The sequence below is a fragment of the Crocodylus siamensis genome, chromosome 9 (assembly GCF_052110815.1).
Source record: "Crocodylus siamensis isolate JL-2025a chromosome 9, ASM5211081v1, whole genome shotgun sequence".
NCBI lineage: Eukaryota > Metazoa > Chordata > Crocodylia > Crocodylidae > Crocodylus > Crocodylus siamensis.
The window spans coordinates 70686306-70713788 of NC_143403.1; the positions used below are offsets into that span (position 1 = coordinate 70686306).

The 27483-nt window shown below is 42.5% G+C and overlaps 1 protein-coding gene across 5 annotated transcripts in view; it reads left to right on the top strand.

Annotated features, from left to right (window-relative positions):
* Nucleotides 1-27483, top strand: part of HECTD4 (HECT domain E3 ubiquitin protein ligase 4) — a 109000-nt gene that overhangs the window by 48076 nt on the left and 33441 nt on the right. For 3 of the 5 annotated variants that reach the window (XM_090063984.1, XM_090063985.1, XM_090063986.1), the window contains exons 18-42: nt 533-657; nt 1539-1692; nt 3030-3130; nt 4132-4330; nt 5758-5904; nt 7132-7236; nt 7971-8134; nt 9209-9442; nt 9727-9919; nt 10082-10186; nt 10578-10666; nt 11225-11400; nt 12466-12601; nt 12711-12852; nt 12973-13139; nt 18746-18892; nt 19358-19542; nt 20255-20408; nt 22757-23037; nt 23426-23615; nt 24956-25037; nt 25811-26013; nt 26145-26280; nt 26806-26988; nt 27286-27456. In XM_090063984.1, coding sequence (XP_089920110.1) covers nt 533-657; nt 1539-1692; nt 3030-3130; nt 4132-4330; nt 5758-5904; nt 7132-7236; nt 7971-8134; nt 9209-9442; nt 9727-9919; nt 10082-10186; nt 10578-10666; nt 11225-11400; nt 12466-12601; nt 12711-12852; nt 12973-13139; nt 18746-18892; nt 19358-19542; nt 20255-20408; nt 22757-23037; nt 23426-23615; nt 24956-25037; nt 25811-26013; nt 26145-26280; nt 26806-26988; nt 27286-27456 — 3969 coding nt within the window. The remainder of the gene's footprint in view (nt 1-532; nt 658-1538; nt 1693-3029; nt 3131-4131; nt 4331-5757; nt 5905-7131; nt 7237-7970; nt 8135-9208; nt 9443-9726; nt 9920-10081; nt 10187-10577; nt 10667-11224; nt 11401-12465; nt 12602-12710; nt 12853-12972; nt 13140-18745; nt 18893-19357; nt 19543-20254; nt 20409-22756; nt 23038-23425; nt 23616-24955; nt 25038-25810; nt 26014-26144; nt 26281-26805; nt 26989-27285; nt 27457-27483) is intronic. The other 2 variants (XM_090063988.1, XM_090063989.1) reach the window with 1 other exon arrangement.

Sequence of the window (27483 nt, forward strand, 5' to 3'; positions counted from 1 at the left end):
TAATTCTCAGTTTTGTCCCAATGCTTGTCTTGTTTTTGTATGTTATACTGTGATCTTACTAACTGGTGTTGCTGGGCTGTTTGTCTGTTGCTTTATATAGGAGTTTGTGCTTGCAATATTAGGTAGTTTGTTTGTTCAAGCTTATTCGGTAAATACTGAATGTTTCAGTACAGTTGTCTGTCATTCTCACTATTCATCCATGTCTTCATTGTTCAGTTTCTCTCTCTACAGTGATCCTCAAACCTGCTAGGACATTTTGTCATCAGGTGCAGACCCTTGGCTCGCTAGTAGCTGCTCTCATGGGCTGGGGATTGCTTCCCTCTCTAGAAACTGGATGTGCATCCAGTAAAATGCACCTAGTTTCTCCCAGCACTTTTGGGCTTAGCATTAATCAAATTTAAGTCTGGGATGAAGCTACTCCTGCAGGCCTGCCAGGTCGCATTACCATTATTTAATTTGGAAATCCATTCTTTTGCTGCTCAGTTGTTTTATTCTCTAGGAGTTTAAGCATTGTCTAACTTTTTGCACCTAGGAGTTAAAGGCCAGTATTTTGTCTCTTGCCACACAAATCCTGACCGGATGTGATGAAGTCTTAGAAATGCTGCAACAAGTCACTACAGCTCTTATAAATAGTGACATTTCTGACAGAGAGCAGAGGTAAGACAAGCTGCCTAAATACCTGTTAGTCTGAAAACGGTGAGCTGCTGCCCTTTTTATAGACAGAATGGCTCAGTAAAAGGATGCTATCGTTATCAGTATTTGTATCTTTGTAATTAAGTTGGTGAAAGACGACAGGGCTATTTCTTTATATCAGCGGTTCCCAAACTCTAACAGATTATGCACCACCAATTTAAAATGATACAACCTTAAGTACCACCAGCAAATTTTTCAGTTCAACCTTAAGTTTGAAGTAGCACCAGCAAATTTTTGTCATATGAAGTAACTATAATAAATCCCTTAACGCGTAGCACTGACAGGTTGTCTGCCTACCACTGGTGATACGCGTACCACAGATTGGGAGCCGCAGTTTAATACCATTATTGTTTCTACTTCTGGCTATTTCTATTTCTGTCTCTCTGTCTGTCTGTCTCTGTTTCTCTCTGTTTTTGTGTCTCATCTTATAGTTCTCAAGAGCCTATATGCCATAACTAGAGCCTTCCATCTTCTCCTGTCTTGTGCAGTCCCTTCCTACCTTGTCACATCTTTGCCCATCCCTTCCAGATCCGTTTTTATGTAATCTTCCCATCATTGCCTTGGTCTGCCTTGATCTGCCTGCAAGTCTAATACCCTCCACCTCAGCTTCCAGAATTTGTCTTGCATGCCGTATCTTATTGGTTCTTGCAGTTTATGATTTAAAAATATTAATGTACTCTGTACATATTAATAGATGTTATTGGTGCACTTGAGTATAAGTATTTGCTGCCACAGTTTGAATCATTTATGCAGTCTCATTAGCTATGAAACTCATTTCCTTATATAAGAATGGTCATGGCAACTCACGAAAGAAGTGTTCCTATGTATATTCTTGACTTTTGCAGATTAAAAGGCCTGGAACAAGTTACTAAGGCAACCATGCTTGGTCATTTGCTTCCTGTATTACTGACATCCCTGATGCATCCAAATTTACAGACTCTTACCATGGCTGATGCACTGATGCCTCAGCTGGTACAGTTGGTACTTTATACCAGTCAGGTATGGCATTTTTACAGTAGATATAATTAGTGATTTTAAATGCATATATTAAACTTACTAGTGGCATTTTCATGAGTAAGCCTCAAAACACAACATGTAGGCTGAAGAAAAACAACAAAATATTATGTCAGATATATACCCAAAATGAACTGTGCTGGTAATGCAGCCTCCAAGGTGTTGAGGCATAAAAATATCAGCTAATCATAAGAATTGCCACACTGTGTCACAAGTCCAGCATACCCAGTACCCTGTCTTTGACAGCAGGTGGCTGGTAGCAGTTACTTTATAGGAAGGGTATAAGGAACAAAGCATGGTTAGAGTTGTACCCAGTTACCAGTAGCCATCAGGTGTTGTTTCTATTAAAGTTTTTTCGTTATGTTTATCAGGAAAAGGCTAGGAAGAAATGACTAAGTCAGTTTAATATTGCCTATCGTTCTAGCTTTCTGCTGATTTTTACAACCCAGTTGTTAAGTTACGAAAAAGTTCCTTAATTTTGACAGCGCTCATGTGGCTGCAGTAGCTGAAGTAAATTTTGCTTTAGTACTTTAGCTCAGACATTCTGGTATGATGGTATCTTACAAGACACCTTCATAAGCTTCCTTAATATTAACAATTTTACACCTTCCCTGTGGCAACAACAGCAAGTGTTTACTCAAAATAGGATTTTTCGTATGTTTTTAAGAAGTGATTTTAGACAACGAGAACAATGAGAAGAGCTAGAACCATATGACCAGGCATAACTAATGCACGGATTGCAGTCTAAGAACTGCTGCTTGACACCTACTGATGTTGGAAACAGATTCCATGCAACGTGACCAACCAAGTTTAAGACACACTGCCATTAATACTTATGCTGCTAATATTAACGGGCTTCAGGGTACAAATCTACCCTGTTTCAGTAACCCAAGCAATTCTGGAGAAGAGAAGACAGGATTTGATAACAGCCTTCAAATATCTGACGGGTGGTTAAAGAGAATGAAGATTAGACTCTTCTCTGTGGCTGTAAGGGACAAGACTAGGAGCAATGGCTTCAAACTGTAGCAGAGGAAATTTAGTTTGGATATTAGGAAGAACTTTCTCACTGGGCATGGTTAAGCAATGAAACCAGCTACCTAGAGAGGCTGTGGAATCTCCATCCCTTGGAAATGTTCAAGAGCAGGTTGAACAGACACGTGACTGGGATGGTTGAGTCAGGGATGAGCAAGCCTTGAGCAAGGAGCTAAACTGTTAGATGACTCCCTGAGGCCCCGACCAACCCTGCTTGACTATGGTTCTATGACTCTTCCCAACAAATGTATTGTTTATGTATTGTTAAAGTTACTCCTGTTATGTTACAGACTGCCTTGTTGCTTAAAACTCAGTCTCCAGTTTTTGCGGAAGTGTGCAGTTCCCCCAGTGGTACATCAGACCAGAAGAGCAAGTTGTTACCTGATGAGAGGTGATTGATGTTAGATCAATTTTTTTCTCTCCTGTTATGTACCACCTTTCATTACTGATGGCATTCCTGCTAGAACATTACTTAGGAGTGAATGAAAGGAGCAAGAATCTTAAGGGTCAATACTATAGTTGTCTGTAAATTTCCTTGCAAAGTTATAAAAAGATGTACAAAGTGTATTTGATTTTTTTAAAGGAAGTAAATAATTGAAAAATCAGTCTAATCAAGATGCTTAAATAAAGTACAGCTTCATTTCTGCCCCTTAAACTTTTGAAAAGAATTTCTATAGTCTAGAATCAGAGAGAGCTCTATAACAAAATGCCATGTCTTGTAGCAGAATAGAATATTGAAAATGCATTGGAATTTAAGTTATAATAGGCAAGATGTAATTATCTAAAGTTCTGGCTTTAAATCATGGGTCACAAATGAAAAGCATATACTTTCTGCTTGAAACCTGTTATGATAGCTGCACTTCAGTTTTAGCAGTTGGCTTTTCCAACTTGCATCTGTTTTAGAACAGGTGGTATTAAGGTGGTATTTTGAGACGTGAAATTTATTGTGAAACAGCAATGAACAGCATGTTTTGCACTCAGTCTTTTGCTGACCTGGAGTGAAAGTTATATGTGTTCTTTTATGATAATCTTATCCTTTATCAAGTGCTATTCAGGGAGAAAGATTGACTTTTTTTTTATATTAACATTCAGAAATGAATCTTTTTTCAGTAAAATACATAACTTTTTCTAGAGCTGCTTAAATTTTTAAAACGCCATAAAATGTATTTACTAGGTAGACCCTTGGTATCTTGTACTTATATGTAACGTGTTCACATTATTAAAGACTCAACTCCTGCTTGAAGTGAGAATTAGTCAGATATTTAATTGCCTTTTGTTACTTGAAGAGCATCACTGGGCCTTTGAAAACCATGTTGCACTGTTTTGAATGCATACTACAAAACTAAACAGGTATGTTATGAGTAGTAACTTCTTGCTTTTCTGTGGTTTCAGAATGCTAGAAGAGAAAGAGGAACCAGGTTTTCTCACTGGCTTGAAGATCCCAGCTCCCTGGGCCGCTGGGAAGACTGTAGAAACAGTACATCCTGTCAGGGACAACTATAAATTTAAAGAAACTGTACATATTCCAGGAGCCCGGTGTTTATACCTTAGATTTGATAGCAGATGTTCCTCACAATATGATTATGATAAGGTAAGCAAGGGCCAGTACAGCAACTTGCTTATCTCTTAAGTGTTTCTTTCATGAATACCTCTCATTTTCATTTTGGCTGCCACTCGCTCTCCATGGCGCCTTATTTCTAGCAATGATGATAATTCAGGATGCTTTAACTTACAGCAGTACTAAGGCCTCCCTCTGATCAGAGGATCTTAGAATTTAAAGACTGAGAGAAATTATTTGGGGTGATAGGTAGCTGTGAAATACTATCCCAAAAGAATGGTGTAAGTCTTATCTCCAGAACATGTGGAATTAGGCTCGACTAAACAAGAGAATATGTTCAAAGGCAGTTACTCTGAAAGGGCAGGGAGGTGGGAACAGTGTGATCTTCCTGCATCTTATTCTCTCTCTACCACCCACCATTCTTTTAAGAAAAGTTGCAAAAGGGTATGCACTAAATGCCTACAGTGAGCCTGCCTAGAACATAGCGTCTAGTGACTGCATTAACAAGAAACTTAGTTGGCATATCCTTAATGAATTTGGTTCCTTTACTAGCCTGCATACAAAAAAAAAATCTTTTTAATATACCAAAACAGGGTGGTGATAATTGAATGGGAAATATGTCAGCCCTCAGAAAAGTTACCTTCCCCACAAACCCAAGCCAGTCTTGTTTGTTTACATCCATTTCATGACTGCTAAGGTGGTTTTTCTGTATTTTAAAATGTTGAATTCATTTGCATTTTCTATGTCACCCAGTTTTCCTTGTTTCTTTAACTTAAACCTACCCATCTCCTTTGTAGATCAGCACAGTTTGTATCAAACTGGGCAGAACTGGAAAGGATAACTTTCTGACAACAAATGGCTTGTTTATATGGATTAATATTAACGAATATTTTCAATTTAAGATTGTAGCTACTACCATTTTTCCTTTGTAATTATAGAGCTGCTTTCACTGATTAGTAACCGTTGCTATATGTTCTGTAATGTAACAGAGTGAGTCCTGTGGTACCTATATTAGATTTATTAACAGAAATACATCATAATATATCTGTCACCAGTGACTGGTTAAGCACTTTGGGGAAATTTTTGGGCCTCATCATGTTCCCAGTTGAAGTAGCTGGAAAACTTAATTCCTGTTAACTTCAAAAGGAGCAGGATCAATCCCTTTATTGTAGAGAGGCAGCATGTCCTAGTGAGCTGGGCATGGGAAGTAGGAACCCACCTGATGTCTATTCCTAGCTCTGCCACAGACTTGCTGTGTGACCTTGGGCAAGTCATTTAACTCCTCTCTGCCTCAGTTTCCCCATCTGTAAAATGGGGATAATAATGCTTGCCTTCCCACCTCACATGGCTGTTGTGAGGGTTTGTTAATCAGTGTTGATGAAGCGCTTTGAAGATCTGAAGTGCTATACAAGTGCTAAGTATTATTATTATTATTAGATTTTTTTGTTTTTCTCTTACAGTCTAACAGTGTATTTTATGTTTTGAAGTTGGTGATCTATGCTGGTCCTAACACAAACAGTAGGAAGGTTGCTGAGTATGGAGGCAATACACTGGGATATGGCAGCCGTAGTGTCTTAGGAACTGGTTGGCCGAAAGACTTAGTAAAGGTACAGTATTACAATCCAACGATATTTCACATAGAAAAGTGCCCTCTTGAAAACTGTATAGCATCGTTTTAACTGATTTTGTAGCTGTGGAGTCCAAGTATTTGAGTGTAAGCTTACCCTTGCTGAGGGCCCTTGCTAAGAGTCCCTGGGGAAGGAATTCCTGTCCTACATTAGGGTTTCCCCTTTTTATGAGTATGGCGTCACCTTTGGCATTAACTTATGTTGCATTGTCATGCTGGGATGCATTAGCAGCATTGTGTAGGACGAGAAAAGAATTGTGCATCAGTCCCTGAGACTTTAGGAACAGTACCTTTCTGCATGCGTGTGTTTATGTAGCACGAGTTCCTGCTGAACCTGAGGTTATACAAACTTCTTGGGAGTCTTAGTCGTGTCTTGCAAATAGCTCAAAAACCACTAAAACCCGTTAAATATAACATTTTTTTTTCTCTCTCTCATTTTGGTTCGGATTATAAAATAAACTAATATGTATATTTAAGAAATAGAAATTTAGTGGAAACCCATTGAAATTCCTATAGATCTATTCACTTAAGCAAATGCGAGAATGTGCTCAGTATGTTTTCTCTGATTCATATAATATCACTTCCCTTATGTAGTGGGTGTGCACCACAATCTTACCTTTTTTGTCCTATACTGTAATTGGGACTGTATGCTTGTATTTCAGTTTTAGAGTTGTTGGCTTGGGAATGTCAGTTCTAGTTTTTCCAAATTAGTGGAGATGGTAGAAAGTTGTCAGGAATGGCAGGGTTCAGTAGTTTTGCCAGCAGCCCCTTCTATTCACTCTAGATTATTTTACCAGCTTTCTCTACTTGGAGAGCTTATCTCTTTTCCTGGCCACAGTGAAGGGCTGTTGAATTGGTCTATGCTGTCAGAAGAATAAAGGAAGTGTTTTAGAGGAAATTGGTAGGCCTGTGCTATTTGGCCTCTAGACTTTATTGGTTATTCTTGTAACTCTGTGGCTATACCCTTTTCCCTTGCCCTGCCATAAGTAGCTGGCAGCAAAGCCTAAGCAAAGTGAACCCAGAAAAGGATACTCTTGGAGGAAAGGGGAGAGGGAGGCCGGAGCTTAAATTAGCCTGCATAATTGGAAATAGAATACTTTAATCAACCGTCACTTTAAAATTAATCCATAAAATAAGCCACTTTTGTGAAAGCTGTATTTGTTTACTTTATTGAGTGTCCCTTTTTGTCATTCCTTTAAAATTTAAGGTGGAAGGAGATACAGTCACCTTCTCCTTTGAAATGAGGAGTGGCCGGGAGCACAACACACCAGACAAAGCCATGTGGGGCTTTGCTTGCACAGTTCGAGCACAGGTACTTGCAGTGTAACTTAAGTCTGTCACAGAGACTCAACTTTATTTCAGAATTGTTTTGTGCAATATTAAATTTTTTTTAAATATGAAATTACAAAATGGACCTGATAGCTGCTTTAGTAGCCATGTAACCTGTTTCTTTACAGAGTAAGGTTGCCCTGTCTTCAGCATCTTATTTTATTTGCTAGAGTTGCTCAGGCACAGTTTAAAAAAAAAAAAAAGGAAAGGAAGTGACATTTCTGTAGAACCTTATTACTGAAGGCAACTTAGACCTTCTTTGAGTGTTAATGATCATGGGTTCAGTGGGGTGGTTGGGTTGGGTATCTCCTTATGAGCTGGGCATTAAAGGGGCTAAATGTGTGTCAAATAATGTCTCCAAACTAGACTTGGAGAAGAGGCAGGAAACTAAAGTCAATCACTAAGAGGAAAATTTGTACCACATGAGACAAAATATGATTAGCAGAATGATAGAGTCCCTGTCCTCTACCCAAGAGGACCAAGAATTATTTTTATCTGGCTCCCAGTTCTCTGTGCTTGGGGTTTGATTCTTCCAGCCATTGATTTGCAGTATATCTGGAAGTTTGGCGGGGGGGGGGGGGAGTTAAAACTGTCAGAGCGTGCTTCATTGTGGCACAATTTGATGATGCTTACAGATTTTTTTAAATAAGTTGCTTTGATTAGGAAGCAGTTGCAAAGGTAATTGAGCAATGTGATTTATTCCTGTTCATACTGCAGGAATCTTCGGAAGATGTGTCAGGAGGCTTACCATTCTTAGTTGACCTGGCTTTAGGCCTCTCTGTGTTAGCTTGCTCTATGCTAAGGATCTTATATAATGGACCAGAAATTACCAAAGATGAGGAAACGTGCCACGAGCTTTTAAGATCTAAACTACTACAGAGGTAAAGAAAATCTTGGTTTAATCTGAGTTCAAATAAATTTGTTTTTGGAGGCTTTAAAAAAAATGCTTCTGTGGTTAAGATCGTTGTCATGTAATTGACTTGTTTTAACTATTTATTAGTGTTCTGTCTTGGGAATTTTCTTACATCCTATAAGCTGCTTGAAAGTTAAGAAATGATCTAAAGAGTAAAGGCTTTAATTACTAGGGTTGCGTGAATAGTGCAAAATGTGTGTTCTGTGAATATTATTTCACACTTAGGAGAAAATTTCCATTTGTGGTTTTTTATATTAGCTTTTGGCAAACAGTTAAGTACTTGAGCTTTATCAACTGAAACACTTATGAAAAGTGTATTTTTAACTCATTCTTGAATATTAGCGAAAAGATAATTCCCAATTTGTGGTGGTAGCTTGGTAAGTAATGTGGCATTTCTGTTCTTAGATTGAACAGTTTGAGTAACTGACAAACACTGCTTGAATTGCAAGTGCTTCAGTCTAATATAAATTGAGATATCTGGGCTGTGTGGGTTAGATATGTAAATTACAGCACAAGTTGTAAAAGCAATTTAAATATGCACTGTTAGGGTGACTTGTGGACACTAAGAATTTTTGTTCCTTGAATCTGCTGAAAGGATTCATTACCAGAAAAAGACAAAATTCCTTGAATGAATTATTCATTCCAAATTAGGAACTCAAATTACATGAATTATCTTTTCTAAACTTGAATCCAATGCTCTGACTTTGTTAGAGGATTGTTCTCTGTGCATTCTGGACTTTCTGTGCACTGTTCTGCTTTAGGTTATGTTTTCATTCCAAACATAGATATAAGATGATACACTACAACCCAAGGGTGAAACAGTCAAAATTTGACTCTTATCAGTGCTACTTCCCATATGTTGTGGGGTTTAGACACTGCTTAGAATACAAGCCGCATTCTTTCTAGTTCTCAGAGAGCCACACGTACCCTGTGGTAGGCTGGAATATATTCTGAACCATTCTGTCTTTTAGGATGTGAGAAGTAAGAGTTAGAAAGAAACTAAAAACCCCTTTGATATAGGTACTTTTTTTCCCCCCCTCAGATGCCAATGGCAGGTGGAGGCAAATGGTGTAATATCTCCAGCCCTCACTCCAAGTCCTTCTCCACTGCCTCTTACCATAGATGAAGATCGAGAATTCACATATCCTTCTGATGTTCTTGTGCCTCCTGTGGGACACTACTTTGATCTGCCTAGAATCAGGCTGCCTCCAGGAATCATGATAAAACTCAGGGAAATATCTGGACGTGCTCGGCCCCAGTTTAGACCTAGTATAAAGTAAGTATCCGTGGCTTTCCCACTGTTTTCCCAACTCAGTTTTAGTAATAAGATGGCTGATGCATAAAGGGGACAAACTAAAATGAAATCTCTGACCTCTCAGTGGTAGTAATTGCAGAGAGATGCTTGCAAAAATATATTGAAAGGAAATTTTTTTCAACTTGATGGCCTTAAGTTTAATGTTTGCATTGTTGTTTACGTAGGCTAATGAATTAGAAATATAAATTGTCAAAGTATGCAGTGAGCCTTGCCCTAATCTGTTTGTTTTCCACCTGTAACGTCAGAGAAGTGATTCAGCCAGAAGTAATGGAAGAGATGGTAGTTTCGTGTGTTATTAAACATTTGAACTTGGTTGATGCACTCCAGTCCCTAATAAACTTTCAGTATCAGGAAGAGCATGCGGAGGAATATGACCTTCTGTGTAAAATTATGGGAGAGACCTTCAAGAAGCTAAATGCCATGGAAAGACAATTGCAGGTAAGAAAGCAAAAGACACGTCAGCAGAGAGAGCAAAGGATGCCATTGATGCATTAGAAATGTAAAAAGTATCAGTGCACTTGACCACTTGTTTTCTGACTGAGGTTAAGATGAATGAATACATATATGTATATTCAGTATTGGTTTTCTGGCTTTTAATAGAGCGTAGCTGAACTGGAACAGAAATGGCAAAGTGAAGTAGATGATGCCATGCATGGAAAGCTGGAGAACAATGTTCCATTCTTTTATGATTATCATTTCAATGAGGTGAGTTCTGCACTTATTCACGCTGTTAAGACTTTGCTATTTTATTTTTGTATTTATGGACTGCAGTAATAGCCTTTTATTTATTTGCTAATTTTTTTACTATGTTAAATGCGTAAATAGATACAGAAAGGATAGCATACTTACGTGTGGGCTGAAGATAGAAATTTTCTATAAATCTCAACCAGCGTTGCTTTTTGGACTAGTCTTTTTTTAAGAAGTAAAAGGAGGGTTTTTTTAAGGAGTAAAATCTCACAAAAGTATGTAACCAGAGCAAACTGGAAAGTAGTGGGTATTGTAACTGCTGCCATGCCTAGTGCTTGTATTCAGCAATCACAGTTCTATTCAGTCATTTATATTTCAACCTTTCTTCCTCAAATCCTTTTATCTACAGAGTAAAATGAAAGAACTGGAACTCTTATGTTCAATGAAAGAAGTGTCCTTTGATGGAAGTGATCTTGAGAATGTGGTCCTAGCATTAAGGTTAGTTGTTGGATCTGTTAGCTGAATTTTTAGTTCTCTGTTCAGAAAGGTAGATCAGGAAATGAGTGACATGAAGCATATGTAGAGTCCCATTGAGTTATATGAGATTATTCATGGATTTAAAGTTATGCATGTAGATAAGCATCCTTTTAAACAGGGTTGTGAATCCTATATAGTAGCATTCCTGACTCATTGATATGGAACAGAAGTGTTTACTAAATAACATTTTGAAGACAGAACTTTTAATTCTATTGAAAGGTCTTTCCAGGCCTACATATAACTCCTACGTAAAGGAGACATTATTTAGGAGCAGCAAAGTTCATAAATATTAAAACATGTTGATTGTAAGTAGAGTTACCTAATTTGAGATGTTTTACAGAGAGATGGGCAAAATAATCCTATTAGATTCTTCTGTTTTCTAGTTGAATTTGTTTCTTGACATTAAAAGCTTAAGTCTACAAGATGAACAGATCTTTACATAACTTTCCTTAGTGAAGTTATATTTTTGGCAGCATAAAAATAAGTAAGTGTACATTGACTTTTGTTTCATCATTTTAGGGAGAAATTTTTTCAAGAAGTGAATTCTTTGGTTCAGAAACCCTCTCATCCTCTGGCTAAAACAAAAACCTTAGTAAAGAGCCTGATGAACAGAGCAGAACTACTGCTGCATGTTACTATTGCAGCCCAGTCTGGTATCACAAGAAGTATATCTGGTACGCCTGCTGAGACACCAGGTACCAATTTACATTACATCTGATACTTAATATTGTGTGTTTATTTACCATTAATTCAGTTAAACATTCCTATATTTTGTGTTCTAAAAAGCACTGTTAAAAGCTTGAAAATGTTGTGTCTCTGCTTTTATTCTTTTCCATTCATTATGCACTGTATTTTTGTTTGCAAGAACAGTGAACCAAAATGGTGTGCTGTGTGCCAGCATTGTCACTTTGCCTTTGGCAGAGCAGATTGCTGAATTGAAAAGGCAATGGTGGGAATTTGCAAAAAAAATTTATAGTTACTGCAGAGAGTTTTAGGGTGGGTGGGGGTTTAAAAGCTTGAATGTGTAGCATTAACTTTAAAAATTAGTCTCCTGACATGATTCACTAGGTGATATAACCTTTAGCATGGTTATCTAACATTTTGATGCTTAGCTGGATTCCACTTTAAACATCAGTTTTATGGGGTAAAATATAAATTAATGGGTAAGACTTTTGTCTGTCTATTCTAATTTCTGGCCAGGGCCAATATTTTGTTCTTAGGGAAGAGTCACATTTCTCCATATTGCATCCGATCATATATGTTCCCTGCATGTGGATTTGTGGGATTTTACTTCCTGGCCAGTCCAGAAGGACAAGGCTTAACTGCCATTCTATCACTGTTAACTTGCATAGCTGTTTTGCATTTTAAATCTGGCTGAAGAATGTCTGTCATGTAATGGTGAATTCCACACATTGGTTACATGCTGCAGAAGTAGCACCTGTTTTAAGATATTATTTCATGTGTCTGTCAGTTACTATCTGATTCATCTCCTTCCCCAGTCTCCTAAAGTGTAAACGCTACAAACAACCAGAATGCAAAGAATATTTTAATTAGAAATGGCTACCTTGAAATAAGGTTTAAATAATTGAGGTTGCCAGCAGGGAAGTCATGGAAATTGAATACATAGCCCTCCCAAACCCACAGGACAGTATGCAATTCAGTTTTACAGTTTTTGTTCCATCATTTTACTAGTTGAAAACAATATGTAAATGAGGTGAGAGATCAGGGGTGACTGTCCTGTCTGTTCTGTGACTTTGCAGCCTGTAAGTCAGCATCTGAAACCAAAGTAATATCTCATGCTGTCCGCCAGCCTGTCTTCTTGCGAAGCATGTCAGCACCTTCTGACCTAGAGATGATTGGAAATGAAGATTTGGAGTTCACTAGATCAAGTCAGAGGTATATAAATGTTCTTCCACTGAGTTTTTAAATGATGCATTCTATATTGTGAGTTAAATTTTCTATTACCAGTCCATTCCTTTAATCTCTTAAGTTCTGTTTTCCCCAGACGACGCCATGTTACCAGTCATAGGAGTAGCTCTTTTACTCTCCTTCAGTCTTTGACCATTGAAGACAGCAGAGATAAACCTACGTACAGTGTCTTATTAGGGCAGTTGTTTGCTTTCATTGGAACAAATCCGGACCAAGCGGTATGTCATGTTAGATAAGCTAAATCATTAAATAGTGAAGAACATATATATTGTCAAACCTTTTAAGCTGGAAGATACAGATGCATAGTTCATAACAGTACTTTACTGTGTCTCCCTTAGGTGTCCAGCAGCAGTTTTCTATTAGCTGCTCAGACCAGGTGGCGTCGTGGGAACACAAGGAAACAGGCTCTAGTTCACATGAGAGAGCTGCTGACAGCAGCTGTTCGGGTTGGTGGTGTTACACATCTTGTGGGCCCAGTGACTATGGTTCTTCAAGGAGGGCCAAGGTAAGTTGTTCTCTGAAACTTTGGGACCAAATGATGAGATGATTGGCTGCCCAAGTCTACAGCGTTAATATGCAGTCTTTATGCTATGACGAGTTCTCTTGTAAAGTATTTCAGGGTTCCTCTCAGTATTTTCTACAGTGCTTCAGAAGAGCTGCTAGCTAGGTCCAGTACAAAGTCTTCTGGGGCACTGTGTTAATGTTTAAGAAGAGCTAGTTGCAAGTTGGTTTTAGTAAATTCATCTCAATGGAAGACCAAAGACAGGGAAAGAAATACAAGTTGGGAGCCATCCCCCAAGATATTTGCCACTGATGTAACATGTAAGTTGAGAATTGAGGGAAGAGAAGCTCTGGGCCTAGTTTCTATTACGGTTTTTATTTCCTGATGACTCTGTATAGGAGTAGGAAGGAAAATGGACTGGCTGTTCAGTTCTTAGGGATGGTGTCATATATGTTTAACTGAGGACATGAGCTCCTAAAGCAGATGGGAGAACTGTTCATCTGTGATCCAAGTCTGCAAAATAAAAAAGGACAAAATCTGAGAGTGTGTATTTTCCTGATACACATTATGAGGTTTTTGTTAGGGTATTTTATGAAACTTAAAGCTAAAAATACAGCATTCTTCTGCAGGTAGTTTTTGAGAACAGAACAATACCAAGTTAAGCAACTGCAGCTACCGCCCCTGCTCTACCCAAGACAGAACGTAAGGTGTTTGTTGTGGGAGACTCCATCTTGAGTGGGACTGAGGGGGCAATCTGCCACTCTGACCCCTTAGCCCAGAAAGTCTGCTGCTTCCTGGGGGCCCGCATCTGGGACATTGCGGAGAAGATCCCTGAGCTCCTCCAACCCCCAGACCGCTATCCCATGCTCCTTATTTATGTGGGCACCAACGACACGGCTCGCAGCGCTCCCAGCTGGGTCATGAGGCGCTACACAGATTTGGGAGCGGGGCTAAAGGGTCTGGGGGCACAGGTGGTGTTCTTTTCAATCCTCCCAGTCTTGGGCTATGAGCTGAGGAAAGAGAGGAGGATCCCTGTAGTCAACCAAAGACTGCGGCACTGATGTCATCGGGAAGGCTTTGGCTTCCATGACCACAGCCCACTCTTTGGCGAGAGAAACAGCAAGCTGCTGGGAAGAGATGGCCTCCACCTCTCTCCCCTGGGGAAGAGGCTCTTCTCAGCCAGACAGGCTGACCTGCTCCACCGGGCTTTAAACTAAGCCCGTTGGGTGACGGGGGAGGGAGGCGGGGCATCTACCACCACTGTTGGACCACTGAGCAACCCTTGCAAAGCCAGCGGGCCAAGGCACTTAAGGGAGCCCATCCTTGCCCCAGCTCTGGTACAATCTGTGGGCAAGGCAAGAGCCCCCAAGGGCACACTTGCCTGCCTGTACACAAATGCCAGGAGCTTGGGGAAGAAGCAGGAGGAGCTCGTCCTCCTGCTCAGTGCAAATAATTACGACGTCATAGGGATAACGGAGACCTGGTGGGACTCCACCCATAACTGGACCTCGGGTATAGATGGCTGGCTATACCCTGTACAGGAGGGATCGTGTACATAAAAGGGGCGGGGGTGTAGCTGTCTATGTTAAGGAAAGCTACATGTCCCTGCAAGCTGATCTTGGTGACCAGGTGGATGACTGAAGACACTCTGGGTTAAAATCTGTGGGGAACATGGCACAGGGGACACAATGGTGGGAGTCTACTACAGACCTCCCACCCAAAGTCCTGAGCTTGACCAGGCGTTCTCCTGGGAACTGGCTGAGGCCACATGGTCCAGGACCATGGTTGTCATGTGTGACTTCAATTACCTGGACATCTCGTGGGAGGATCACTCAGCAAAATCTGAGAGGTCGCAAAGCTTTCTCTCGTGCGTGGATGACCTCTACCTGACTCAAGAAGTCTGTGGGCCAACGAGGCAAAATGCTGCTAGACCTGGTACTGGCTACTGGGGATTACCTAATTGGCGACCTAGTGATCAATGGGAAGCTGGACGACAGCGACCATGAGCTGATCACCTTCACCATCCACCGTAAAGCTGGCAAGTCAGTCAGCAACACAGAAGTCCTTGACTTCAGGAAGGCCGACTTTGAGAAGCTCAGAAGGCTTGTCAGTCAGGCCCCCGGGGACCATGACCCCAGGGAGAGGGGAGTTCAAGACGAGTGTTTGCTCCTCAAGGGAGCGATCCTCAATGCACAAGCTAAGTATATTCCATCTCGGAGGAAAGGCAGTGTGACAGGGGTGCCACTTTCGGAGCCTCTCCGGACACGCAGCTCCACTCCCCTGTAATGGGCCGACCGTCCGCCTACTCTCGCCTGCCATGCCTTGATCTTATTTATAAACGATGGATAATTGGAATTAGCAGGAAGCTGCCCATTCGTGTGCGCCCCGATGACGGGGGGCACTGTCTGTGGCTCCTTATCCTCCCCTGCACCGCAGCCCAAGCCTCGCCGCTGGTGCTGGTGTAATCTGTCCTGGGCCATGTTATTATGCCACGGCCCATTGTCTGCCTTCGGGGCCCCTTGCCACCCCTTCTCCCCCTCGGGGCTCCTCGTCACCCCTCCTCACTCTGAGTTCCTCACTACCCCCCTAACTCCGGGGCTCCTCACTGCCCCCTGGCTCCGGGGCTCCTCGCTGGTGCCCCTTTCCGGCGCCTCCGGGCTTGCTGCGCAACCTGCGCCCCTTTACCGGCGCCTCTGGGCTGGTCATGCACCTGGCAACGCCCACACTGGGCCCTGTCTTGCTCTTCCCCCGCTTCTTGTCTTTCTGGGGTCTCTTGCCCCCTCTGGGCTTCCTGCCCTCTCTGGGTCTATGCTGCTCCTCTCGTGCTTGTGCTGCGCGCCCCCTGGGCCTGTACCGCACTTCCCGCACTTCTCGCCCCCTCTGAGGCCTGTGTCGTGCTTCTCGTGCTTGTGCCGCACTTCCTGTGCTCGCTTGCCCTCTCGGGGCCTATGCCGTGCTTCTCGCCCTCTCGGGCCTATACCACGCCTCTCACGCTCCCCCGCCCTCTCGGGGCCTATGCCGCACTGCGCCGCACCTCTCGCACTCGGGGCTTAGGTGGCCCGTAGCCGTGCCTGGCCCCCTGACCCTTCCTCCGGGCCACGCGCCCTACTGGGCAACCGCCCTTGCGGGCAGGGATCCCAACCCCACACGCCGAGCGCTTCTCCGGCGCTCTCCCACCGTGCCCACTGTGGCACCAAATGCCGTGCCACCCTGACACCACTCGCTGTGCCCCTAATGGGCACCCAGAACCCCCAACTACTGGGGAGCCCCCGTGAGGGCTCCTTACTCCCCTACAGCCTCACCCAGTCCTCCGGTATAACCATAACTAAGCCAAGAGCCAAACGGCTATAACACAAACACAAGAAGCCTCCTGGCTTATAACCCGAAGTCCACACTCACTCAGCTCTTCACCAGACCCCATCTCGTCATGCGGCCAGTTAGGGCAGCCAGGCTGTAACCCTGGACTCTGTCTGATCAGCTCTCCCGCCAAGCTCCTGCTCCTGTGGCTGCCAGGAGGGAACTGGCTCTGGCCTTAGCCTTCTCTGTTTATAAAGGCCAGGCCCTGCCCCCTGGCGGTCAGCTGACCCACTCTGTTACCATGGTAACTCTCACCTGCTGCCCTACTGAGTGGCAGCTTAGCCCATTCACTACCATTCAGTAGCAGGCACCCTAGTGCCATGCAACAGCAAGAGGGCACAGCAGCCCCCCTGGCTCTCCAGGGACCTAGCAGACCTCTTGAGGTTAAAAAGAAAGGCCTACAAAGGATGGAGGACAGGATTCACCTCCAAGGAGGATTATTCTGCACTGGTCCGGTCCTGCAGGGAGCAAACCGGGAAAGCCAAGGCTGCAATTGAACTCGAACTAGCTTTGAACATCAAGGACAATAAAAAGTCCTTTTTCAGATATGTGGGGAGTTGGAGGAAAAGGGCAACATTAGACCCCTGCTGAACCAGATGGGCCAACTGACGCCCAGGAAAAAGCCAACCTGTTAAGCGGGTACTTTGCGTCAGTCTTTCATCAGTCCCATGGGACACCCATGCCCGCTACGGGACGGAACAGGGATGGTCTGGGACAGGTCCGGATGAGGGAGATCCCCTGCCCTCCATAAATGCTGACCTCGTGAAGGAACATCTTGAGAAGCTGGATACCTTCAAGTCAGCTGGCCCTGACAATCTACACCCCAGGGTACTCAAGAAGCTGGCAAGCGTCATAGCCCAGCCTCTGGCACGGGTCTTTGGAGGCTGGCGGGGGGGGGGGGGGGGAGTGGGCAGGGGGCCGCTCGCGAGGAGAGGGTCCGGCCGCTTCCTCTTCCCTCTCCCCCCCGCGCATCTCTCATCACTCCGGAGCCTACCTCCGGCTGTGCTGGGGGTCGGCAGGGGGCTCAGCGGCTGCTGAGGGGGTGTCTGGGGGGCTTCGGGGGAGCGGGGGCGCAGCGGGCTTCACCCGCGCATCTCTCACCACTCCGGAGCCTACCAATGACACCAAACTTTGGGGCAAAGCATCCACGCCAGAAGACAAGCGGGTGATTCAGGCTGACCTGGACAAGCTCAGCAAATAGGCAGACGAGAACCTGATGGTGTTTAACACCGAAAAATGCAAGGTTCTCCACCCTGGGAAGAAAAACCTGCAGCATCCATATAGGCTCAGCAGTGCTATGCTGGGTAGCACTACGGAAGAAAGAGACTTGGGGGTCATCACTGACCACAAGATGAACATGAGCCTGCAATGTGATGCTGTGGCTAGTAAAGCGACCAAAATGCTGGCTGGCATCCACAGATGCTTCTCAAGCAAATCCCAGGATGTCCGTCTCCCCTTGTACTTGGCCTTGGTGAGGCCGCAGCTGGAGTACTGCGTCCAGTTTTGGGCTCCACAATTCAAAAAGGATGTGGAGAAGCTTGAGAGAGTCCAGAGAAGAGCCATGCGCATGATCAGAGGTCAGGAAAACAGACCTTACGATGACAAGCTGAGAGCCATGGGGCTCTTTAGCCTGGAAAAGCGCAGGCTCAGGGGTGATCTGATGGCCACCTATAAGTTTATCGGGGTGACCACCAGGATCTGGGGGAGCGTTTGCTCACCAAAGCGCCCCAAGGGATGAAGAGGTCGAACAGTCATAAACTACTACGAGACCGTTTCAGGCTGGACATAAGGAAGAATTTCTTTACTGTCCGAGCCCCCAAGGTCTGGAACAGCCTGCCATCGGAGGTGGTTCAAGGACCTACATTGAACACCTTCAAGAGCAAATTGGATGCTTATCTTGCTGGGATCCTATGACCCCAGCTGACTTCCTGCCTTTTGGGCAGGGGGCTGGACTCGATGATCTTCCGAGGTCCCTTCCAGCCCTAATGTCTATGAAATCTATGAAACATGGACCAAAGTTATCCAAATAAGAAACTAATTGCACTTAAGAGTTTAAGGTTAAAAATCTAGACAGATATTTGCATTTATTTTTAAATAATTTCTTACCATTTTACATGAATCCAGTATAGATTTTTTTTCACATCAATCTCATGAGTTCTTTCATATTGTGCAGATGTCCTATAGCTGTATTGGTAAGTGTATTAATTCTACATGACACAAATGTCCGATTTCAGACATTTAACTTCCAACAGAATTGAAGAGCTCACTTGTGGCGGGATGGTGGAACAGGTGCAAGAAGCCTTTGGAGAGACCATGACTTCAGTGGTTTCATTGTGTGCTCGCTATCCCATTGCCTGTGCAAATAGCATTGGCCTCTTGTGCACTATACCGTATACAAGGTAAGAACGGCTTTTCCTCAAGCAAGACAAAATGAAATTAGTGCTGATACAGTTATGCTGTCTAGTAAACTGTTGTGTAGAGGGCACTCTTTTTTTTTCTGGTTCCCTCACAGGCTGAGTTCAGTAAGTGGTATTTAACCATTGTTAGCATAAAGTGAACTCTGTAAGCTATAGACTTCATCATGTCTTGGTAATGCTTTATATAGCACTTATTCTTCTCTGGGGCTTGGGGTAATGAATATGATGGTCCAGGGGTAATGCTGATGTATATCTGCAAATATTCCTCTGCTTTTCCTTCAAGGGGACAATATGTAAAGCAGGAAAAACAGAATTATCCAATACTGTAACAGAAGAAACATGTACATTGCTGAGTATCAGCAAATGTATGTTATACCTGTGTGTCTAGCAAAAGACTGAGAAGTTATTGAAGTACAATCTTAATGCTTCTCTTTTTCTTCTGAGCAGGAGTGAAGAGAAGTGTTTGGTTCGCAGCGGCCTGGTACAGCTTATGGATCGGCTTTGTAGTCTGAGCAGCCAGACAGAATCCAGCTCGAATGAAAAGCAGACTAAGAAACAGAAGGTGGCCACTATGGCTTGGGCTGCCTTCCAGGTTTTAGCCAATCGCTGTGTTGAATGGGAAAAAGAAGAGGGTAGGAACAGTGTTAACAGCTTAACTTGTACATATTTTAAATTGAGAAGCACCAGTAAATGTCTCTTAAAATATTGCATTGACTAGGCACTGGCATTTAGCAGTAGCACTGTTATACATAAACACTGAATTGGGGTTCAAAAACAGGGGGGGCGGTGAGGTTTCTAAATGAATCAAAGGAAGTTTTTCATTCCAGAATTTTTCAAGAGGATAGAAACGGTTCATATTCTTTCTTGGCATTACTGCATGGGAAGGATTTTGTCCTTTGTGGGTGTCTCTTTTTTTTTTTTTTTTTGATCTTACAGCTCTGAACTTTAAACAGCAATATTGACTCTTTTATTTCTTTACTTCTAAAGTAATCTGAAATTTCTTGTAGCTGGACTTACCAGAGATTGGGTTTACTTTTTATGTGACATAAGTAAAATTACTTGTGGGGAAATGACCAAAATTACAAATGTACTTTAACCTATCTGCATATAGAGTGTAGTCAAATGCACTTCACTGGCATAAGCATGTATAAGTATTTGTCCATTTGCTACTTGCCACTGCTTTTTACTTGAGGTTGGGTTTCATTTAACTCATAGACAAAAACAAATATTGTAGAATTTATAAGCAAATGCTGTACTGTAAATTTACCATTCTAATCTCTTTCATTATGTGTAATGTTTATCCCCATTCTTTTCTACCATTGTGATTTCTTATCATTTTTGCAGGTGGTTCAACAGAGGCTGTTCATTCTGGTCTGGCTCGTCAGGTCTCCAGCCTTCTTACCAATCACCTGGCTCGAGCTACAGAGTGCTGTGGTAACCAAGCTGCTGGAAATGATGCACTTCAAGATGTGCTTAGCCTTCTTAATGACCTGTCAAGGTAGGGGAAGACAGATAGGTTTTTTTTTAATGCCTGAATTACTCTTCATTGTGGTGAAAATCGTTTCATTTTCTCTAATGGAAATAGCAAATATAACAGCATTTCTTTAAATACCATCTAAAGCTAACAGTATAAACTTGTGTTAAATCTTGGTACATAATCCCTTCATAACAACAGGTGATGGTATGTAGACTTAGTTATGCACTCTTTAGCTAGAATCCACACTCTGGCCAAATCAATGGGTTTTTCTCATAACTTTCGTGTGTTTATTGTTGTCACTAGTCTGCACGCTTTTAAATGTTTGTTCAGCAGTCAAACTGCTAACTTAATGCCATGCTGAACCTGACCCTGCTGATTCACGTGTGCAGTTTTTATTGACTTTAATAGGAGCAACTGGAACAGCCACAGGATTGGAATGTCTGCAGCCTCAGATACTACTGTTGGTATTTGACTATGTATGGGGGTTAGTTTTTGATTAGTGAAATATGATGCAAAGTTGTAACAGTTCAGCAATTATAGTTTCATAGTTGGTTGGGTCAGAAGGGACCTGAGCAGATCATCAAGTCTGACCCCCTGCCATGGCAGGAAAGAGTACTGGGGTCAAATGACCCCAGCAAGGTGTTCATCTAGCCTCCTCTTAAAGACCCCCAGGGTAGGAGCCAGCACCACTTCTCTTGGAAGTTGGTTCCAGATCCTAGCTGCCCTGACCGTGAAGTTGTGCCTCCTGATATCTAGACTGAATCTCCCCTCTGCCAGCTTGTGACTGTTATTTCTAGTCACTTGTGGTTGTGCTCGGGGGAACAGGCACTCCCTCAATGCCTGTTGGTCCCTCCTGACTAGTTTGTAAATGGCCACTAGATCCCCCCTGAGCCTTCTCTTGTGGAGGCTGAACAGGTTCAGGTCCCATAGCCTCTTCTTGTAGGGCCTGCCCTGCTGCCCCCTGATCATGCGAGTGGCTTCCTCAGGACCCTCTCCATGTTGTCCATCCTGAAGTGCGGCGCCCAGAACTGGACACAGTACCCCAGCTGTGACCTGACCAGTGCTGCATAGAGGGGGAGGATCACCTCCTTGGACCTGCTCGAGATGCATCTGTGGATGCACGACAGGGTGCAGTTGGCCTTCCTGACCGCGTCCCCACACTGTCAGCCCATGTTCATCTTGGCATCAATGGTGACTCCAAGATCCTTTTCTGCCTCTGCCCTGACGAGAAGGGAGTTCCCCAGCCTGTAGGTATGGTGCTGGCTCTGCCTCCCCAGGTGTAGCACCTTGCACTTGTCGGTGTTGAATCCCATCCTGTTCTCGTCTGCCCACCTCTGTAACCTGTCTAGGTCCGATTGCAGCCAATTCCTCCCTTCTTGCGTGCCCACTTCCCCCCACATCTTAGTGTCATCTGTGAATTTGAACAGGGTGCTTTTCACCCCCTTGCCCAAGTTGCTGATGAAGATGTTGAACAGTGCAGGCCCGAGGACCGAGCCCTGGGGGATCCCACTGCCCACGTCCCTCCAGGTCGAAAATCACCCATCCACCACCACTCTCTGGGTGCGGCCCTCCAGCCAGTTAGTGACCCATTTGACTGTGTAGGTGTCAACTCCATAGTCCCCTAGTTTTTTAATGAAAATGGGGTGACAGACAGTGTTGAAGGCCTTCCTAAAGTCCAGGAAGACTATGTCCACTGCTACACCTGCATCTAAGGATTTTGTGACCTGGTCATAGAAGGCCACCAGGTTGGTCTGACAGGACCTGCCCCCAGTGAACCCGTGTTGGTTGCCCCTAAGCATAACCTCCCATGCTGACCCCTCGCGGACATGCGCTAGGATAATTCTCTCAAAAAGCTTACTCAGGATCGAGGTAAGACTAACTGGCCTATAGTTTTCTGGGTCATCGTGTTTTGTACTGGGCTGTGCAATACAGCTGAAAAAGGAGATTAAGGTGGCTGGATACCATAAAGCTTCTTGCTTTTTTTTTTTTTTATTTATAAGCTTTGGTGCCTAATGGAGCTTTTCTGAAATTTTTGTGCATGCAGATAAATGGTTACTACATATCAACACTTAAACTGTCTTGTTGTAATATTCATCTTGACATTTCAGATAGTAGAGCTATTTTCAGGGCTGTGTTCTTGGTGATCCTATGGGAAATAAGAAAACTGCATTCTTTGAGAGGCTCAAAACACTGAAGACAGATAAGGGGTTCCCATTCATCAAGCACTTCATAATAATTTATTAATCTTATATCACCTTTCAGACCCTTTTTACCTGAGGCAGAATGTCATGTTTGATTTCAAAAGTATAATGAAACATGCCTGTTTTTGCAATTAAAAAGAGAGGTAACTAGGCTCTTCTTTCTCTCAGGAGTCACATAGGGAAAGCAATCTTGAGTCAGCCAGCCTGCGTCTCCAAACTTCTGTCACTTCTCCTGGACCAGCGTCCTTCACCAAAGCTGGTCCTTATAATCCTCCAGCTCTGTCGTGCTGCACTTCCTCTCATGAGTGTTGAAGACTGTGGAAATGTTGAACTGCCCCCCTGGAGTTATTCTGTACCCTCCCTGAACAGTGAACAGGATGACCCCAGTGACCCAGCCTCCAAGATTGCATCTCTGCTGTTAGCAAAACTGGCAGACTATGTAGTACCAGGTGCTAATATTTTCTCATATTGAAGTAGCTTGAGAAACTGGGAGGTGATTCATGTTTGTGCAAGAATCATATGTTAACAAAAGGCTCAGAAAGGATGATGTATTATATGTGAATGTTCTAGAAGTGAACTTGTCAAAAACCTTAGCAGCAGGATGAGCTAGCTATGTCTATCAAGCATTAGACATATTTCTTTCGCTCTTTCATCCTGCCTCTTTAGCATAGCTCAGTTATCTGAATATAGCATTTATTGCGGGCACATGAAAGAGAGCTCAGAAATATTTAAAAGCATTATTGTTAAAGTCAGGAAAGTCCATCAATAAAGTCAGCTTCAAAGCAAATGGCATTTAAAATGCTTGACAATTGTTCTGTTTTTCCTTTTTGATTGAAGGATGCCAGACTGTTCTTTCTCCAACTGCTTCTGAGCCAGATACAGCTCTGGCAAAAGCCAGTCCAAAAAATTCCATAAAAGGCGATAAAGATCCTGGGGAAGAGAGTGAGGCTGTGGATGGTAAACTTTCTATTTTTATTCATAAACGGGAAGATCAGTCGTCCCATGAAGTTCTTCAACCATTACTGAGGTAACTTTAACTCAGTGGATTAGAAATAGCAAAGCAGTTCAGGGATTTCCATTTCTGCTCCTATTCTTCCACAGCTATGGAAGCTGTCAGCTGGAGATGACACTAAATGAGAAGGCAAAATGTGTTTCAGATTCCATTATGTACTGTTGCTGCTTGCAAGTAAGTTCTGATGCACAGCATACAGTTACAAAGATAGAAGTGTATGTAGCTACACTGAATTTGAGACAAATTAACAACGTCAAGAACATGGATCACAGCTCCATTAACTTCTGTGCATGCACATATATACTCTAAAAATCGAATTTCTGTTTATGCCTTCATGTAGATGGGAGAAAGGTTTTTCTTTTACTTCATGTATTTCATAGCATGTGTTGTATATCCATCATCACTGTTTTGTTGATGGTTAATTGTACTTCATTTCAGAAGTGCTAAGATAATGACCTCAGGTTTGAACCTCAGGGAAGTTTTTGTGCATGTTTGTCTCCAGGCCCTGCAAGAATTTCCTTCCCAGCGATGAGAACTGTAGCCAGGGTGAAAATCTTTAGAGGGAGGGAAGTGGTAGAGGTGTGACATAGAGTAGGCCTTTCTAGTGGACTTATTCTTATGGAGGGGTTCTGAATAACCCAGATATGTTAGCAAAAGAGCAGAAAAACCTTCAATGTATTTTTTTAACTTTAAAACCCAGGACTATTTACAGGGGTGTAGGTTATAGCTGTGTTGGTGTAAGGACATAGGCACCCAAGGTTCTTTGGGTAAATCTGATATCTTTTACCCAAAGAGCCTTGTTGGACCATCTATTTAAAACCTACTAAAAGAAGGTTAAGGTCCTCTCTTAGTGTTGTAAAAAGAGGTAATATTGCAGTTGGTAGAACTATCAACAGAAAAAAAATATTTTAAGTGCCACTCCCAGTAAATGGCCATTACCTGGATAATTAGTTTATTATTAGGGGTATATAAGTGCTCTCAGTTGTAGGTCAAACTAGTTCAGATTTTGATTTCTGGAAGTATCTGAAGAGATGCCTCCAAAATAAAAATGGGAGTCTGGCCTGGAAGAAACCATGTTAGCAATGTATTATTCAGCTCCACTTGCTCTGAGTCAGCCGTGAACTGGTGCCTCAGTGCAAAATGAAAAGGTACTGTGTCAGACTGTTCCTACCAACATTGCTGTCTTCCGGAAGCTCTTCATCACTCAGGGCCATCTAAGCAGCTCATAAAACTTTTTTTGTAAAATTAGAAGTATTAGCTGCAGCATTGCCAACAAATTCCAGTGTGAATTTTTTAACTACGTTCCACCTATTTTTAGCTACATTCAACCTATGCCTTTTGTTTTTTCTCTGTAGTAGTTCAGAGGGTCGGCCATTCCGGCTTGGTACTGGGGCTAACATGGAGAAAGTGGTGAAGATGGACCGGGACATGACAAAGGTAAGAACAGAATGAAGATGGTTATTTAACACCTTTCAAGGTTATGAACCAGTAAATTCTCATTTCCCCCATTTGTTCTTAAACCCTGTTTAAAAGAATCAGGAAACTAAATTCACTTCAGAATGAGTTCCAAAGAGAGCTTTCTCCTAACAGGCTTAGACTGCCAGAGTCTATTGACATGCATGTATAAATGCTTAAAGACGGCTGTTGTGCACTAGTTGCAGTGGTGGATAAATCCTGCAAAAATAATTTCTGCTATTATTTTCCCAAACAAATTTGGATGAGGCTCCTTTTAGTGTTCGCTTTCTGTTGGCACTTTAAGTGACTGAGTTTTACTCGGAGGAGGCCTAGATAAAGTGAATGTCGAAGCACATGTTAGAATATTTATGCAAACGGAGTTTAAAGTCATACCTGTGAGTATTTGTGCCAGAGGTAACGATGGATTCTTCAGTCAAAATAGAAACAATACTCTCTGGCTGTCTGAACAGTCAAAACCAAGCTAAATTACGCTGCTTGAATACCTAACCATGTCAAATCCACACCAATTTATTTTTGACTAACTCGTAGGGGAGAATGGAGAAAAATCTGTTCCATGTGAATAATGAATAAATCTTAAGGAAATGGTGGATCTGTTTTGTGACTCTTCCACAACTGGAAAAAGAGTTTAAATTTGGTATATAAATGATATCCTTTTAGCTCCATCTCCATGGATTATATTTAATCTGAACTTAGCTAATTAATCATTTTCAATATCTCTGACATTTCCTTTGCAGAGTGGCTGCTGTGAAGTTATTACAGAAGAGGCAGCTGCCGCTCTTCGAAAGGCAACCAAATGGGCACAGTCTGGACTAATTGTCAGTGTTGGGCCCCCCATTGAAACTGTCAGTCCAGAAACCACTAGTGGCTTGTCAACTGGTGACAAAAAGAAAACTGCTCAAACCTCTATTTGCAGGGAGAGGAATTCTGAACTCGCAAGGTAAAAAATCTTGACAATAGCATAATTGCCTTTGTCTTTGTAATAAGTGCAGCTCTTGGAGTCTCCTTGGCTGGGTTGGGGAATTGATTGTTGTGTGAGTATTGGGCAAGTGAATATTTTCTTCTGTACAGAACGGATCCTGTAAGACCATTCATCAGTGGGCACGTTGCAAACAGTATGGCAGCAGAGGTGATTGCTTTGCTTCACAGCTTGCTGATGGCACCAGAATCAAATGCAGCTCAAATATGGACCACAACAGCTGAAAAAGTAAGCAAAAGTGGTTGCAGTGATAATGAACATATATTCCAGTCTACATATCCAGTGCAAGATAACTGCTGGCAGTCTAGAGTCATTTCCAGTCCCTTTTTCTCCACCTTCCTATTTGTAGTTGTCATTACTCAGCTTTTGCCCTTGGCCAGTTTGTCAAAACAGGACTCCACTGCCATTAATATATATATATTTTTAATATTCATGTGTTCAGGTGATAAACCTACCTTCACAGTCCAATCCTTTCTGACCTCTGAGGAGCTACAGGCTGGACGAAGTTGCCTCTGCTTCCAGATCCCAGAGGTCCCTTTGCCTATATCCTGGCTACTCAGCCTACATGGTGGAAAGGATTTTGGCTAGGACATGTGCACATCTCTGCATTTTAATTAATTTTGGAATAAGCAAATATTCTCTTTGAAAGTTGAAAAAAAATCAAGTGTGGGTTTTTTCAAACAAACAAAAAAAAAGCCATGTGTTCAAGTCCTCTGGTTTTCTCATCCTGCATTACTGCTTTTTTTTGTTCAGGTTCTTTCTCGGGCTCTGATGTACATTCCACAACTTGGGAAATATGCAGAGAGCATCTTGGAGAATGGAAGCAGCAGTGGCAGGAAGTTAGCAAAACTTCAAAGAATTGCTCGACAGGCTGTGGCTGCACTGTGCGCTCTTGGTGGCTTTAAGGAGACAATTAAAATAGGTTCTGAAGTTCAGGTAATTTCCTGCCTTTTGCTGTTTATAATTCATATGTAAGTCAGCACTTCTAATCACTGTACTGCCTACAGAGTCCACATTATTGTATCATATGCAAACTCAGAGCAATTATGAATCATGGTCAAAGCCATTGTACTGATGTTCATTTGTGGAGACTATTATTGTGCAGTATTAATTGTACTCCCAAACAATTGTGTAAGGCTTTATTGTAGTAAGTATTCTGTGTTTAGCATTTAGTATAGTTGGTTGTAAGTCTGAATAAAATGTAAGTGATCTTTTTTTGTTTTTTTTTAATAGGTTTTGGGTCGAGGAATAGCAGGAAGCATTGGTGTGGTAGCATCCATTAACGAACAGGAAGGTATAGCAACAGTCAAATTTCCTCCTACCTGTATAGACGGTAGAAAGACTGCACAAGCATCAGACACATTAACTATTCCATTATCTAGGCTCTGTGTTCCACGATCTGAGGTAAGGTAGCTTTGAAAAATCTAACAT